The following is a 15,278-nucleotide window of genomic DNA, read 5'->3' as shown; positions in this document are numbered from 1 at the left end:
TCCACCCCAGCCCCTGGCAACCACTTTTCTACTATCTGTTTCTATTAGTTTTTTGTTGTTGTTGTTCCACATATAAGTGATATCGTGCAGTGCTTGTCTTTCTCTGTCTGGATTATTTTACTTAGCATAATGCCCTCCAGGTTCATCCATGCTGTCACAAATGTCAGGATTTCCTTCTTTTTTTACAGGATGAATGATATCCCATTATTTATATATACCACATTTTCTTTATTCATTTATCTGTCAATGGACTTTTAGGTTATTTCTATACCTTGGCTATTGTGAGTAATGCTGCAACAGGAATACAGATACCTCTTCGAAAAAATGATTTTGTTTCCTTTGGTTGTATATCCAGAAGTGGGATTGCTGGATCTTATGATACTTCTATTTTTAATTTCTTAAGGAATCGCCATACTGTTTTCTATGGTGATAGTACCAGTTACATTCCCACCAACAGTGCATGAGGGTTTTCTCTTCTTCATAACTTTGCCCATATTCGTTATCTCTTTTCTTTTTAGTAATAGGCATCTTAACAGGTGTAAAGTGATATCTCATTGTGGTTTTGATTTGCATTTCCCCAAGGATTAATGATGTGAATCACCTTTTCATTTGCCTGTTGCCCATTTGTATGTCTTCTTTGGAAAAATGTCTATTTGGGCTCTTTGCCCATTTTTAAATTGGGTTGTTTATTTTTTTTTGCTATTGAGTTTATGTGTTCTGTATATTTTGGATATTAACCCCTTATCAGATATATGGCTTGCAAATACTTTCTCCCATTCCATAGGTTGACTTTTCGCTTTGTTGATGGTTTCATTTGCTATGCAGACACTTTTTAGTTTGATGCAATCTCACTTGTTTATTTTGCTTTCGTTGCCTTTGCTTTTGGTGTCATATCCAAAAATCATAGCCAAGACCAGTGTCAAGGATCTTACTCCTTATGTTCTCTTCTAGGAGTTTTAAGCACTCAGGTCTATGTTCAATCCATTTTGAGTTGATTTTTTGTGAGTAGTGTAAGATAGGGGTCCAGTTTCAGTCTTTGGCATGTGGATATCCAGTTTTCTCAACACTTGTTGAAGACACTATCCTTTACCTGTTGTATATTCTTGGCTCCTTTGTTAAAAATTAATTGAGCATATATGCATAGGTTTATTTCTGGGCTCTCTGGTCTGTTAACACTGAGTTTTTATGCCAATACCATATTGTTTTGATTATTATAGCTTTGTAATAGCGTTTGAAATCAGGAAATGTGATGTCTCCAGCTTTGTTGTTCTTTCTCAAGATTGCTGTGGCTATTCAAGGCCTTTTGTGGGTCCATACAAATTTTAGGATTGTTTTGATAAGGATTGCATTAAATTTGTAGATTGCTTTGGGTAGTTATGGACATTTTAACACTATTAATTCTTCTAATCCATGAACACAGGATATCTTTCCATGTATTTATGTCCCCTTCAATTTATTTCATTAATGTCTTATAGTTTTTAATGTACAGATCTTTTACCTCCCTGGTAAAATATATTCCTAAGTATTTTATTATTTTTGATGCTACTGTAAATAGGATTGTTGTCTCAGTTTCTCTTTCTGATAGTTTGTTATTAATGTATAGAAATACAACCTATTTTTGTGTGGTGATTTTGCATTGTACAACTTTACTGAATTCATTTATTAGTTCTAACAATTTTTTAGAGGAGTCTTTAGGGTTTTCTATATATAAAATGTCATCAGCAAATAAAGACAACCTTACTTCTTCCTTTGCAATTTGGAGTCTTTATGTTTCTTTTTCTTGCCTGATTTCTCTGGCTAGGATTTTCAGTACTATGTTGAAAGAGTACTATAAAAGTGGAAAGGGTGGGCATCCTTGCCTTGTTCCTAATCTTAGAGGAAAAGCTTTCACCGTTGAGTAAAATGTTAGCTGTGGGCTTGTCATATATGGCCCTTATTATGCAGAGGTAGGTTCCCTTTATATCAGCTGAACAGACCAGTTACTAGTAAGGAGATTAAATCAGTAATCAACACCCCTCCACCCAAAAAAAAAGGAAAAAAGAAAGAAAATCCAGGACTAGATGGCTTCACTGGTAAATTCTACCAAACATTTAAAGAAAAATTAATACCAGTCCTTCTTAAACTCTTGCAAAAAAGTGAAGAGGGGAAAATACTGCCAAACTCATTTTGTAAGGCTAGTATGACCTTGATACCAAAGCCAGACAAGGACACTACAAGAAAAAATGTTATACCTAATATCCCTGATGAACACAGACGCAAAAATCTTCAAAAAAGTTTAGCAAACTGTATTTAACAGTACATTAAAAGGATCATACACCATGATCAAGTAAATTTAGTCCATGGATGCAAGATGGTTCAGCATCCACAAATCAAGAAATGTGATACACCACATTAACAAAATGAAGGATAAAAGTCAAATGATCAGGACTTCCCTGGTGGTCCAGCAGTTAAGACTCTGCGCTCCCAATGCAGGAGGCCGGGGTTCGATCCCTGGTCAGGGAACTAGATCCCACGTGCTGCAACTAAAGATCCTGCATGCCGCAACGAAGATCCTGCACACTGCAATGAAGATCCCACGTGCCACAACTAAGACCCAGCACAGCCAAATAAATAAGTAAATAATTTTAAAAATCACATGACCATCTCAATAGATGCAGGAAAAAGCCGTTGACAAAATTCAGCATCCTTTCATGATAAGTCTGCATGCCTTTTATTTCTTCTTACCATTGCATTGGCTGGGATCCTATAGTACAATGTTGAGTAGAAGTTGTAAAGTTCTTGTTCCTAATCTTAGGGGAAAGCATTCAGTCTTTCACCATTTAGTATTTTACTGTGGGTTTTTCATAAGTATCCTTTATCAGCTAGAGGAAATTCTCTTCTAAGTTTGCTAAGATATCTCTTCTATCTTAGTTTGCTATCCATTTTTTTTTTTAATCATGAATGGGGGTTGACCTTTGTTAAATGCTTTTTCTGCATCTATTGAGATGATCATATGGTTTTTCTCCTTTATCTGTTAATGTAGTGAATTACATATGATTGACTTTTGGTTGTTGAACCAATCCTGTAATTGTGGGATAACCCCCACTTGGTCAAGGATGTATTTTATTACCTTTTTGCTATGTTGTTGGAAATAGTTTGCTAAAGTTTTTTTAAGAATTTTAAAATCTATGTTCTGAAGGATATTTGTAACTTCTTTCTTGTTAGTATGTTTGTCTGATTTTGGTCAGGATAATGCTGGCTTCATAGGTTAATTTGAGAAGTGTTTCTTCCTCTTCTGTTTTCTGAAAGAGTTTTATAGCATTGGTATTATCTCTTTTTAAAGTAATTAGTAGAGTTAACCATGAGGACATCTGGGCCTGCACTTTTCTTTTTGGGGAAGTTTTTAACTACAAATGCAATTTCTTTAAAAGATTCAGGACTACTAGAGTTATCTATTTTATTTTGGGTAAGCTTTGGTAGCTTGTGTCGTTCAAGAAATTTATCCATTTCATCTAAGTTGTCAAAAACATTAACATAAGTTGTTTATAATGTTCCATTATTACTTTTTAATTCCTATAGAATTCATAGTGGTATCCACTTTCTTATTCCCCTTATTGGTAATTTGTGTCTTCTCTCCTTTTTTCCCTACTTTCTCCCAACCTCAAGTCCAGCAGAGAGACTCTTCCACCAGTTCCCACAAGTATCTCAGAATTGAGACTTGTTTGGTTTCACTGGCCTGATTTTAGTGATATGGCCATTCCTGAGCCAATAACCATGGTCATGCTCTGACTGGTTAGGGATGAAGTCACCACCACCCCAGCTCCATGAACTGAGTGGGGGAAGGGCCTTACTGAGAAAGATCAGGGACCTACTACTTTAAGAATGGGAAATGCGTGCAGGCAGATAGAAAGTACATATGGCCATTACAGCATTTATGGGTTTTTTCCTGATATAAAGAAGTCTAAAAATTTTACATAGCCAAATTTGTAAACTTATTTTTATATTTCTTCCATCAAAAAAGCTCCCTACATGTCTTTAATAAAATAATTTTTACCTAAATTTTCTTTTTCATGGTTTATATCTATCTACTTAATTCATCCTGAATTTATTTCAGTTTAAGAGATGAGGTGAGGATCTAACAACTTTTTCTTCAAGGTACTAGGTAATCTCTTCATTTACCTTCATTTATTCAGCTTATTCCTTCAGTAAAACATAGTACCTGACACTTAACATGGTACTTAACTTTGTACCAAGCCCTGTGCTAAGCATTCTAACATATATTAATACATTGATATTTATAAGGATTCTATGAGGTAGATACTATTATTATCTCCATATATATCTGAGTTGCAAAGAAATATTGCTTACTCAAGATCAAATGGCTAATAGCTGAGTTCTGAACCTGGGTTTCTAGTAGCTGTTCTCAGTCTTTGTGCTATACTGCTTCTAAAAATCATTGATGTCCACAGCATGCCTTGAAGCTACTAGCTTTGCAGCTAGTAGGCTTCTGTTGTACCCATGCATATTATTATTATTATTATTATTTTGTGGTACGCGGGCCTCTCACTGTTGTGGCCTCTCCCGCTGCGGAGCACAGGCTCCGGACGCGCAGGCTCAGCGGCCTCGGCTCACGGGCCCAGCCGCTCCGTGGCATGTGGGATCCTCCCGGACCGGGGCACGAACCCGTGTGCCCTGCATGGGCAGGCGGACTCTCAACCACTGCGCCACCAGGGAAGCCCCCCCATGCATATTATTGTTCCTTTCAGTTGGCTTGTACCAAAAATCAGTTGTTTCTAAGCCTTGATGTAATAGTTGGACTTGTTATTGTAATGACATTTTAATTAACTAAAGATAAGCCAATGAAATACGAGTATTAAAAACAAAGCTATTTCTATGAAAATGAAGTCAGTTCCTTTCAGTAGATTCCATATTGGAATCTATTGAAAAAAAAATTGACTATTGAGGAAAAAAATTGTTGACTGAGGTGTGGGCAAGGACTGTGAAGACTGGCAAAAGACAAAAAGTGAAAATGCTAGAATTCTGCTCACCGATAGTTTCTTAAGCATCTTTACAATTTTTGTGCTGCTGAAACCAATCTTGAAATTTCATGTTATGAATGTGGTTTAAACAAGAAATACTACAACAGTCATTATATTCATTCTCAAAGAAAAGGATATTTATAGACTAGTGAGTACATATGTGTTTCTAGGTTTTAATTTCAAATAAATATTTAAGGCACATATAACATTTAAGTTGATATTCTGCTCTAACCTTTCCCCCACCCAAATAACCAACTATGTACTAGACCTCAATCTTTTTTAAAGGAAGTCTTCTAATGTGGTTATAGCCAGTAGTCTTGGCATCGTTTATTGACTTGACCTTCTTTACTGATTAGAAAGTCTACTTTAATTATCTGTTAGATCTTTATGTCTACTCTGCATTATCTTTCTAAGGTATCCAATTCCACTGTTGTAGTTGTTTGTTTTTAAGTTAGTGTTTTTAATACCTGATACTTTTTTTGTTCAACGTTTCTTGGCCATTCCATCTCATTAATTTTTCTGTATATATAATATTTCTGAAGTCTATCATGAATATATTCTTACTGAGAGTATTTTTTTATCAATTTTGAAATGTTCTAGTGAAGAAGGTATGCTAAGTTTATAATTATAACTTAAAAATGAGGCAAGATTAAGAAACTCAGGTATAGGCTAGGGTCAGAAACATTAAGACATACCAGACATAGCTGTGGTACGCTGAGCTTTCTGTACTCTGAGAAGACTGTGTGAGCCAATAATGATGCATGTGAGAAACCACTGTAGAGTAGAGGACATGCTGAAAACTATCTAGGAGGGGATAGTTCATGGAGATCAGGACAGAAGCTGCATTTGCAGAGGTTCAGGCAAGGAGGTAACTTCCTCCCCTCCTCTCAGGTCCGGTACATCTTTGTAAGAAGAGCTTGTTCACCTGCTCCCTAAACACCTGCTTCACCTGTTTGTTCCTCAGGGTGTAGATGAAGGGGTTGAACATCGGGGTCACCATGGTATTGAGCAAGGCCACCACATTGTTCCTGTCCTCGCCCTGGCCACCCTTGCCTGACTGGACATACATGAAGATGCAACTGCCATAGAAGAGAGAGACAACAGTGATGTGGGAGAAGCAGGTTGAGAAGGCTTTCTGCCTCTCCTTGGCTGAGGGGTTTTGCAGGATGGTGTGAAGGATGTGGCCATAGCAGGTGGCCTTCATGGACAGAGTGCCCAGTAAGCTGAAGTTGGCCAAAATAAAACCCAAAAGCTCAATCAGACTTGTGTCCGCACATATGAGTTCCAGGAGTGGAAAGTTGTCACAGAAGAAATGATTAATGATATTGGGGCCACAGAATGGCTGCTGAAATATGATGAAACTTGGAACGAGGATGGATAAGGAATCCTGTCATCCATGAACAAAGAACTAGCTGGACACAGACCGTTTTGCTCATTGATGGTGACATAACGCAAGGGTTTACATATGGCCACATACCTGTCAAAGGACATCACTGCCAGTCGGTAGAATTCTGTGGTTCCCAGGAAGAATAGAGGAAAAACTGAAGAAAGCAACCTGCCAGGAAGATGGTCCTGTATCTTGTCAGGATGTTGGACAGCATTTTGGGGAAGATGACCAGGGTGAACCAGATCTCCAGGATGGCAAAGTTGCGGAGGAAGTAGTACATGGGGGTGTGGAGGTGCCTGTCCATGAGGGTGAGGACCACGAAGAGGTTCCCCAGTAGAGTGAGGAGGCAGGTCAGGAGGAGCCCCAGGAAGATGAGCATCTGCAGCTCACAGGCATCTGAGAGCCCCAGCAGGACAAACTCGGTGACAGTGGTGTGGTTCCCCACGGCTCCTCTGACCTCTGCTGGGGATGGCCAATCAGAGGTGTGCTGCACTAGGAGTCGTGATGTTCTGGGGATCTGAGGACATTTGGAATTGATAGGAAAAAGTGGTGAGTGTTGCATTTTGAGTTGAAGGATTCCTTTATTTTTGTTTTACAGAGCTCCCTTGGGGCTATCTTTCTCATGTATGGTCCCTGGTATGTCTATGTGTTAGAGGCGAGAGTGGTGTTGCAGGGGGGCCTAAGTAAGGCCCCAAACCAAAAATTATTCTTGCTTACTTTTGTTAACCAAAATTTTATTTCTAATTCTTCAACAATTACTTTGCCTCTAATATTATACCCTGCTTTCACTACCTTTCATTTTTATCTTTATTCTAATAATGGGTCTTCATCCATAAGTAGTTCATATTTGAGACTGATAACCTTTTTGCTTAACTTAGCCAATCACTACACAGATCCATATCCTCAGGTAAACTGATTGAGAATAGCATAGACACTCTATTGCTAATTCAATGTTACCTGAAAATTCGATGCCTTTCACTAGTATTTGGATTAATAAAAAGACAAGAGGAAATCTATGAGAGAAAAGCACAACTCTTACCAATCAAAAAGAGAAAAATCCAAGTAATGTATGCACAAATAAAAATTCCTTAGTGGGAGTTTGGTATTTAAGATTCTTAATGATCCATCCTCATATGATATATCCACGGTCTCCTTTGATTACATCCTCCCATGGGCTCAAGATACAATAAACCCTTTGTGATTTTTTTATTCTTTATCTATTTTATGCACCTATGTTTTAGCACATGGCATTCTTTCAACTTGGAATCATCAGCCTTTTCAAATCCTATTTATCCTTTAAGTCTCTCCTCAATAAGTGCTGTCATTTCCATGAAGCCTTCTCTTTTGAATGCCTGAGTCTCTGTATCTCTCATAGTTTTGTTATATATCACTCAACTTTTATTATATTTTATGGTTGTTTTTCATTTGTTGCTCAAAGATGTCTTTATTAATCTTTGCTTTTTATATAGCTCTTAGAACAAGTTTCTTGAAATAATCAGCTTTAGTAGATATTTACTGAATGAGTGAATAACACCTCAAATGTCTGTGAGTTGGATTTGGTGTTTGACACAGAATAGGTTGAGGACATGTTGCTTATGTAGTACTTCCTAGAGGACAGTAACATTGCAGAGTAATATGTCAAGTAGTCTGTTAAAATGGCCCATCTGAAGAGGGTTTGCTTTTCCTCATTAGAAGGTGGAGATGTCTCCCCACAAAGATTCTCTAAGGGGAAACTCTCCATCTTTGAGACAGTCTGGAGTTCTAGCTAGTAAAGGGACAGAGGTCTGTTTGGGTCTGCTAGAGTGCTTCCAGCAGCAAACCAAAACCAAAACCAGAACCAAAACAAACATCCCCCCCCCAAAAAAAAACCCAAACAGGACTTCCCTGGTGGCTCAGTGGTTAAGGATCCACTTGCCAATGCAGGGGACACAGGTTCGATCCCTGGTCTGGGGAGATCCCACATGCCACGCAGCAACTAAGCCCGTGCGCCACAACTACCGAGCCTGCGCTCTAGAGCCCACGAGCCACAACTATTGAAGCCTGCACGCCTAGAGCCGGTGCTCTGCAATAAGAGAAGCCACCGCAATAAGAAGCCCACGCACCGCAACGAAAGGTATCCCCCTCTCGCCGCAACTAGAGAAAGCCCACGTGCAGCAACGAAGACCCAACGCAGACAGAAATAAATAAATAAATGTATTTTAAAAAATCCCCAAACAAACAAACAAAAAACCCCAAAAAGAACAACAACAAAAAACCCCAAACCCTAAAAAAGGTCTCTTTTTAAATGTCCACATCCCTGGAAGTTTCCTTCCTTAAGCATTATCAACTACTCCCTTAATGATCAGGCAGAACTGTAGCAAGAATTATTTACCAGTCACTGGAGAATAAGATTGGGACCCAGTTTAGGTACCTGGGATGAAGGAGATGCTAGGGGATATTAGTAGAGAAGATGAAATGGTAAACTGTATAAACTTTCTCTTTTTTATGGTTTTGCCTTCTCTTCAGCAAGGCTGCCCTATTCAAAGTTATTCCACGAACTACTATTGTATATAACATTTGTTGACAGTTACTAAAGAACACAAAATAGTTGATCAGCCTCTGAGGATGTAACTAAGGGCTATTCCCCAGGGGTTATTTCTAGGCTCAATATTGCTTAGATACTCAGCGATTTGAAAAAGAGCTCTCTGTAGCCCAATCATTTGGTTCAAAGGTGAGCCCAGGCAGCCAAGAAACGTACCCCGCTCTTTCCAGGACAGAAGCAGGACACAACATGAATGTGATACCCAGACACATCATCAGGAGCTAATAGAATGAGTATCATTTAGGCGAAGTCCTGGTGGGACACACTGGAAGAGAAGTGGGAATAGAGACTAAGATGAGGAAGAGTTGGATGGGAGTGGAAGGTGAGGAGAAAGCTGTGGGTTCATACTGAATCATGAGCTTAGCACAGATAAACCATGAAAAGACATTGTGATTAGCCTAAGGATATAGCTCATAGACAGGGCTGCTTGATAAACTTCTGTTTTTTTCCTGTATCAAATGGGAGGTCAACAGCCAGGGGGAGGGGCTTCCAAATACAAAGAGAAGGGGTCCACTTCATGAATTCAGGTATTTCTCCCTTTATCCTTCAGGCTTGGTGAGTGAAAGGGGAGACTTGCCTGGCAGCCTGAGAGCCTGGGCATGGCTGCACCATCCACTCACACCATTCATTGTTTTTTTGTTTTTTAAAAATTTTTATTTATTTAATTAATTTAGTTTTGGCTGCATTGGGTCTTCGTTGCTGCGCGCGGGCTTTCTCTAGTTGCGGCGAGCGGGGGCTCGTCTTCCTTGCGGTGCACGGGCTTCTTATTGCGGTGGCTTGTCTTGCTGCGGAGCACGGGCTCTAGGCGTGTGAGCTTCAGTAGTTGTGGTGCACGGGCTTCAGTAGTTGTGGCTAGCGGGCTCTAGAATGTGGGCTCAGCAGTTGTGGCGCATGGGCTTAGTTGCTCCGCGGCATGTGGGATCTTCCCGGACCAGGGCTCGAACCTGTGTCCCCTACATTGGCAGGCAGATTCTTAACCACTGCGCCACCAGGGAAGCCCCATTCATTGTTTAAGGGTCAGTCATGCAGTGGCCAGTGGGAAAGTCTCTATGGATGCCCTGGAGGTTCGTCTTGCCTTCTGGATAGTTCTAGCACACTTAGAAGGAGGGTGAGATCTTCTCCTAAGGAAAAGCGTTAAGAGTTTCACCCAGACTTGATGCTCTCCAGAGCTTTGGGTTTTCCAAGGGGTCAGTTACACAGAGCACAAGGTGGGACAGGCAAATCTCCTCAATGTGAGTAACTTAATGGTTCTGCCTGGATAAACGTTGACTTGCCTAGCATTTACCTGGACGGTGGGGCTGAAGTTACAAATGAGACCCAGTGTGTGTGCTCGATGTGCCACATCTTATAAAAATTAGCGAAGACAAGTGCCAGGAAGAGGACGGTTTGGGGAAGCCATTGCTGCTCTGCCATCCTCTGCAGTGCCATGGTGGAGATTACCCTTCAGGCCCAAGGTTAGGTGTCTAGCAGCCCTCTGGGGAAGTCCCAGTCAGGCCATTCCAAATACACTACTCACAGGATTCCAGAAGATACCTGGTTCACATGGGTATTTCTTGTGCTTGCAATATTGTCTGTGGGCTCTAAATGCAGATCTTATTCTTTAAGAATAACTATTCCTTTCCAAAGTATCCTGAATGGTCAGCTGGCGTTTCCCGGATGGGAGAATGGTTTCCTTGGACTTGGTCATCATTCAGCTCACAGGATCTGATGAGTCCAGAATGTTTTGAAATTTTCCACATTTCAGCAAGCTCATCCTGGGAGAAGCCTTGGAAGAGTTCAGTTATCATTTAGTGGAATCTTCCTTCATCCTCCTTTTAAACTAATGGGGGTCATTTCAACTGATAAAAACTTTTATTACATTCTCACGTTGGGCAAGTTTCCGCAAGATGGTATTTCTTCTGTGGACAATGGGGCACTGTAAGACAGTGAATGAGCTACTCCTGGAATAAACACATCTCTTTGTGGAGGTGACATAAGGGCTGAGGGATTCGGATTGCAACTTTGTTTTCTTCAGGGATCTACTCTTCTCCTAAGTTTTATGGTGCTTGTGATCCCTGGAGAATTAGTATAACGAGCCTCACTCAGCTTCTTCCCAACTCTCTTGGCTGTTACTTACTACAACTTTGCAAACAAAAGTTTCACTTGTTTGTTCAGATCAAGAATAGCAGTTAATTTTAGTTAAAGTAATAAATCTAATTATTCCTCTGAAATTGGGGCTCCTGTCTAATATTAGGCAGTCCTATTATTACAGGGATGTAAGGAACCATCACAAGTAATATAGAACCTTGGCTAATCCTACCCTGGTCCCTACCTCACTGGGGCTAGGAGATGATAGAAGATGGGGTCCTAGGGGAAAGAGAAATAAGGGAAGGAAATGAAAAGGTTAGGATTATTTTTTCCCCAGCTTTATTGAGGTATAATTGACAAATAAAATGGTATATATTTAAAGTGTACAGTGTGATGATTGTGTACATCGTGAAATGATTACTACAATGAAGTTAACTAACACATACATCACCTCACATAGTTACCATTTTTGTGTATGCATGTTTGATGAGAATGCTTAAGATTTACTCTCTTAGCAAACTTCAAGTATAAAATACCATGTTGCTAGCTATGAACACCGTGCTGTACGTTAGGTCCCCAGAACTTATTCATCTTATAGTTAGGAGTTTGTACCCTTGACCAATACCTACCCATTTCTTCCACCCTCCCAGGCCCTGGAAACCACCATTCTCTCTGTTTCTGTGAGTTGGACTTTTTATTTGTTTGTTTGTTTAGGTTCCACATATAGGTGATGCCATACAGTATTTGTCTTTCTCTGTCTGGCTTATTTCACTGAGCATAATGCCCTCCAGTCTCATCCATGTTGTTGCAAATGGCAAGATTTCCTTCTTTTTTATGATTTAATAATATTCCATTGTATTGTTTACCTGAGATAAATAGACTGCCAGATATTTTTCCAGCAAAGATGGGTTTATTTGGGATCAGCAACTCGGGGTTGCAACCATGGTGAGCCGTGTGAAAATCCCTGCGCTACAAGGGAAGGAAAATGCTTTTATAGAGAGGAAAAGGAAGTTGGGAGGGCTATAGTAAACAAAGCGTCCATGACTTTTCATTGGCTGAGTCCTTGCCAGGAAAGAAAGGGAGTCTTTCTTCTTCCTGTTGGGCTTTGCTATCGTCGCAGGGTGTGAGAACTCCCCCTTCTGGTCTCTCAATTCTATTTAACTGAGATTTCTGCTTATTAATTTTTTTACATTTTATATATATATAAACCATATCTTCCTTATCCATTCATCTGGTGACAGACACTTAAGTTGTTTCCTTAGCTGTTGTGAGTAATGCTGCAAAAAACACAGATTGCCGATATTTCTTTGAAATAGGGGGACACCCGGGATGCACTGGGCCTTAAGGGCTACTACTGCCGCTGCATGCTGCTAGCCCACTGGACTTGATAGAGAAGCTGCTCAACTCTGCGTCCCTGGAGAAGTAATCATGGACCATGGAAGTCAGTGTCTTGCCCACAGTTTTTTCCCCCAAGGTGTGGGGAGCTGGAAGCAATGCCTGCCCACAGCCCTGTCAGTGTGTTACTCCCTCTCTGGAAAGAACCATCCAGTAAAGGTCTTTGAGGACCACAAGGAGGTCCTAACAGTTAAAAAAATGTTTTTGTTTGTTTCCTTTGGATATTTACTCAGAAGTGGGATGGCTGGATCATGTGGTAGTTCTATTTTAATTTTTAAAGAAACCTCCATGCTGTTTTTCATAATGGCTGTACCAATTTCCATTCCTAACAACAGTGTACAAGTGTTCCCTTTTTTAAAAAAATATTCATTTATTTATTTGGCTCTGCTGGGTCTTAGTTGCGGCACATGGGATCTCCATTGCCACGTGCAGAATCTTCATTGCGGCATGCGGGATCTTTAGTTGCGGCATGCGGGATTTTTTTTAGGTGTGGCAAGCAGACTCTTAGTTGCGGCATGTGGGATCTAGTTCCCTGACCAGGGATCAAACCCGGGCGCCCTGCATTAGGAGCATGGAGTCTTAACCACTGGACCACCAGGGAAGTTCCAACGGTTCCCTTTTCTTGACATCCTTACCAATGCTTGTTCTTTCTTTCTTTTTTAAAAATAATAGCCATCCTAACAGGTGTGAGGTATGAGGTGCCATCTCACTGTGGGTTTGATTTGCATTTCCCTGATGATTAGTGATGTTGAGTATATTTTCATGTACCTGTTGGTCATCTGCATGTCTTCTTTGGAAAAATGTCTACCCAGTTTCTTTGCCCATATTTAAATGGGCTTATTTGATTTTTTGGTATTGAGTTGATTTTTCATGAGCCCAGGTATCTCTCTCGAACTCCAGAACCATCTATCCAACTATTTACTGAAGAGCTCTACCTGGGTGCCTTAAAGCCAATGTGTTAAAACTGACTGGAACCTAAATTGGAAAAGAATTTGAAAAAGGATACTTGTATATGTATAACTGAATCACTTTGCTGTACACCTGAAACTAATACAACATTGTAAATCAACTATACTCTAATATAAAATAAAGATAAGAATAAAACTGACTGGAAGAATATACCAGAGACCAATAAAACAACAATACTTGTTGCAGGTGGTAGTTTGGGGTAGAGAGGGACAGGGTTGACAACATTTCTCACCATATATCTTTTAGATGAATGAAAAAATGTGAATGTATCATCCTCCTCTCTCCCCCCATCCACTTCTGCCCAAACTTGCCCTTTTCATGTGTATTCCTGTTTATGTGAATGGTATCATCATTTCCTTGGTCACCCAAGCCAGAATTTGGGGAGTTTTCCTGGACTCCTTTCTCTCCTTTACTCTCTTACCCCAACTTCTGTAATTTTGCCTCAAAAATATCTTGCAAATAAATTTCCTCTTTTTTCCATCCCCACTGTTACTGCTTTAGCTTGGGTTCTTTTATCTCTTACTTGGATTTTTTTTTTTTTTTTTTTTTTGCGGTACGCGGGCCTCTCACTGCTGTGGCCTCTCCCGTTGCGGAGCACAGGCTCCGGACACGCAGGCTCAGCGGCCATGGCTCACGGGCCCAGCCGCTCCGCAGCATGTGGGATCTTCCCGGACTGGGGCACGAACCCGTGTGCCCTGCATCGGCAGGCGGACTCTCAAACACTGCGCCACCAGGGAAGCCCTCTTACTTGGATTTTAATATCTTTCTCACTTTAGTTCCTCACATTCTACTAGAGTGATCTTTTAAAAACACAAAACAGGTTATAATATTTTCCAGCCTAAAATCATTGGATGCCTCCATTAACCTTCAGAGTAAAATGTAAGCTTTCTAGTGTAGCATCCTTTTGATCTTGGGTTCACCTACTGCTCCAGTTTCTTCTTCCATGATTCTTTTTCCATAGCTTAGTCTTCAACCAAACTGCCTGTCCTTCTTGAAAATATCAGGTTCTCTCTGGCCTCCATACCTTTACATATGCTGTTCTTTCTACCTGAAATGCCTTTCTAACTTTGGCAAAAATCAGATCGAGTTTTCCATGAGAAAACTTTTCTGAGTAGTTCTCCCCCCACCCCCAGCCCAACCACATTCCTCTCATCTATAAATATAAATTCTGATATTGCACTAAATATAATATTATCACTGTTGAGTTTTTCCTCTGTATTTCCCTACTAGCTGGGTGACCCTGGACAGATCCTAACATCAGAAATTGAATCATATTTTTCTTTGTCTTTCAAACATCTGGCACAGTACCCATGTGGTGGGTTTTGAATTGTTAACCATTTTTTTTTTATGGGTATTTCTTATCCCTCTGAGCTGTCTTATTCCTCCCATTTCGGTAAGAAAACTGGGAAAGAAATGCTACTGCAGAAGGCAGAATAAAGCCTTTTCAAGTTTAGGACTCAGGGCCTAGACAAAACCTGATGAGTCAGGGCAAGGCTTCTTATTTCCTGAGATTCTGCATAACAGGGGAAAGAGGAGACTTGAAGAGGAAAACAGGATAGCTCAGAACTGCTGGGTCCCCGGGAAGGAGCATTGTACTCTGCCCTTTCCCAACCCCAGGCTGAGTCTAAGCGGGGAGATGACAGAACCCCACATAGAGTTGTGGGTCTGAGAACAGAGAGCACTTGTAATTTGCTTTCTGGGAAGGTCCAGGGCAGTGGCCATACCTTAGGGGAAAAGTGGCTGCATAAAATTCCTAGGCAGGTGGCACATTTGAGACCATCAGAGAATTTCCCACAGCTCAGAGAGGTGCAGTAATAAAGGCTAGAGTGTCTGAAAGGGGCATAGAGATAGCAGGGAGAGC

General features: G+C 40.4%; 1 protein-coding gene and 1 long non-coding RNA gene across 3 annotated transcripts in view; one reads left to right on the top strand and one right to left on the bottom strand.

Moving 5' to 3' along the window:
* The window catches only part of LOC115852104 (uncharacterized), a 100,753-nt gene that overhangs the window by 47,820 nt on the left and 37,655 nt on the right, over positions 1–15,278 (top strand). The gene's annotated exons all lie outside the window — the stretch shown is intronic.
* OR6J1 (olfactory receptor family 6 subfamily J member 1) lies at positions 5,875–6,967 on the bottom strand. The gene is given in 4 exon segments (XM_030854510.2): positions 5,875–6,393; positions 6,395–6,454; positions 6,456–6,547; positions 6,550–6,967. Coding segments are annotated over 4 exon segments (1,089 nt in total).

The sequence above is a fragment of the Globicephala melas genome, chromosome 2, assembly GCF_963455315.2.
Source record: "Globicephala melas chromosome 2, mGloMel1.2, whole genome shotgun sequence".
Lineage (NCBI taxonomy): Eukaryota > Metazoa > Chordata > Mammalia > Artiodactyla > Delphinidae > Globicephala > Globicephala melas.
This window is presented reverse-complemented; position numbering and strand designations above follow the sequence as displayed.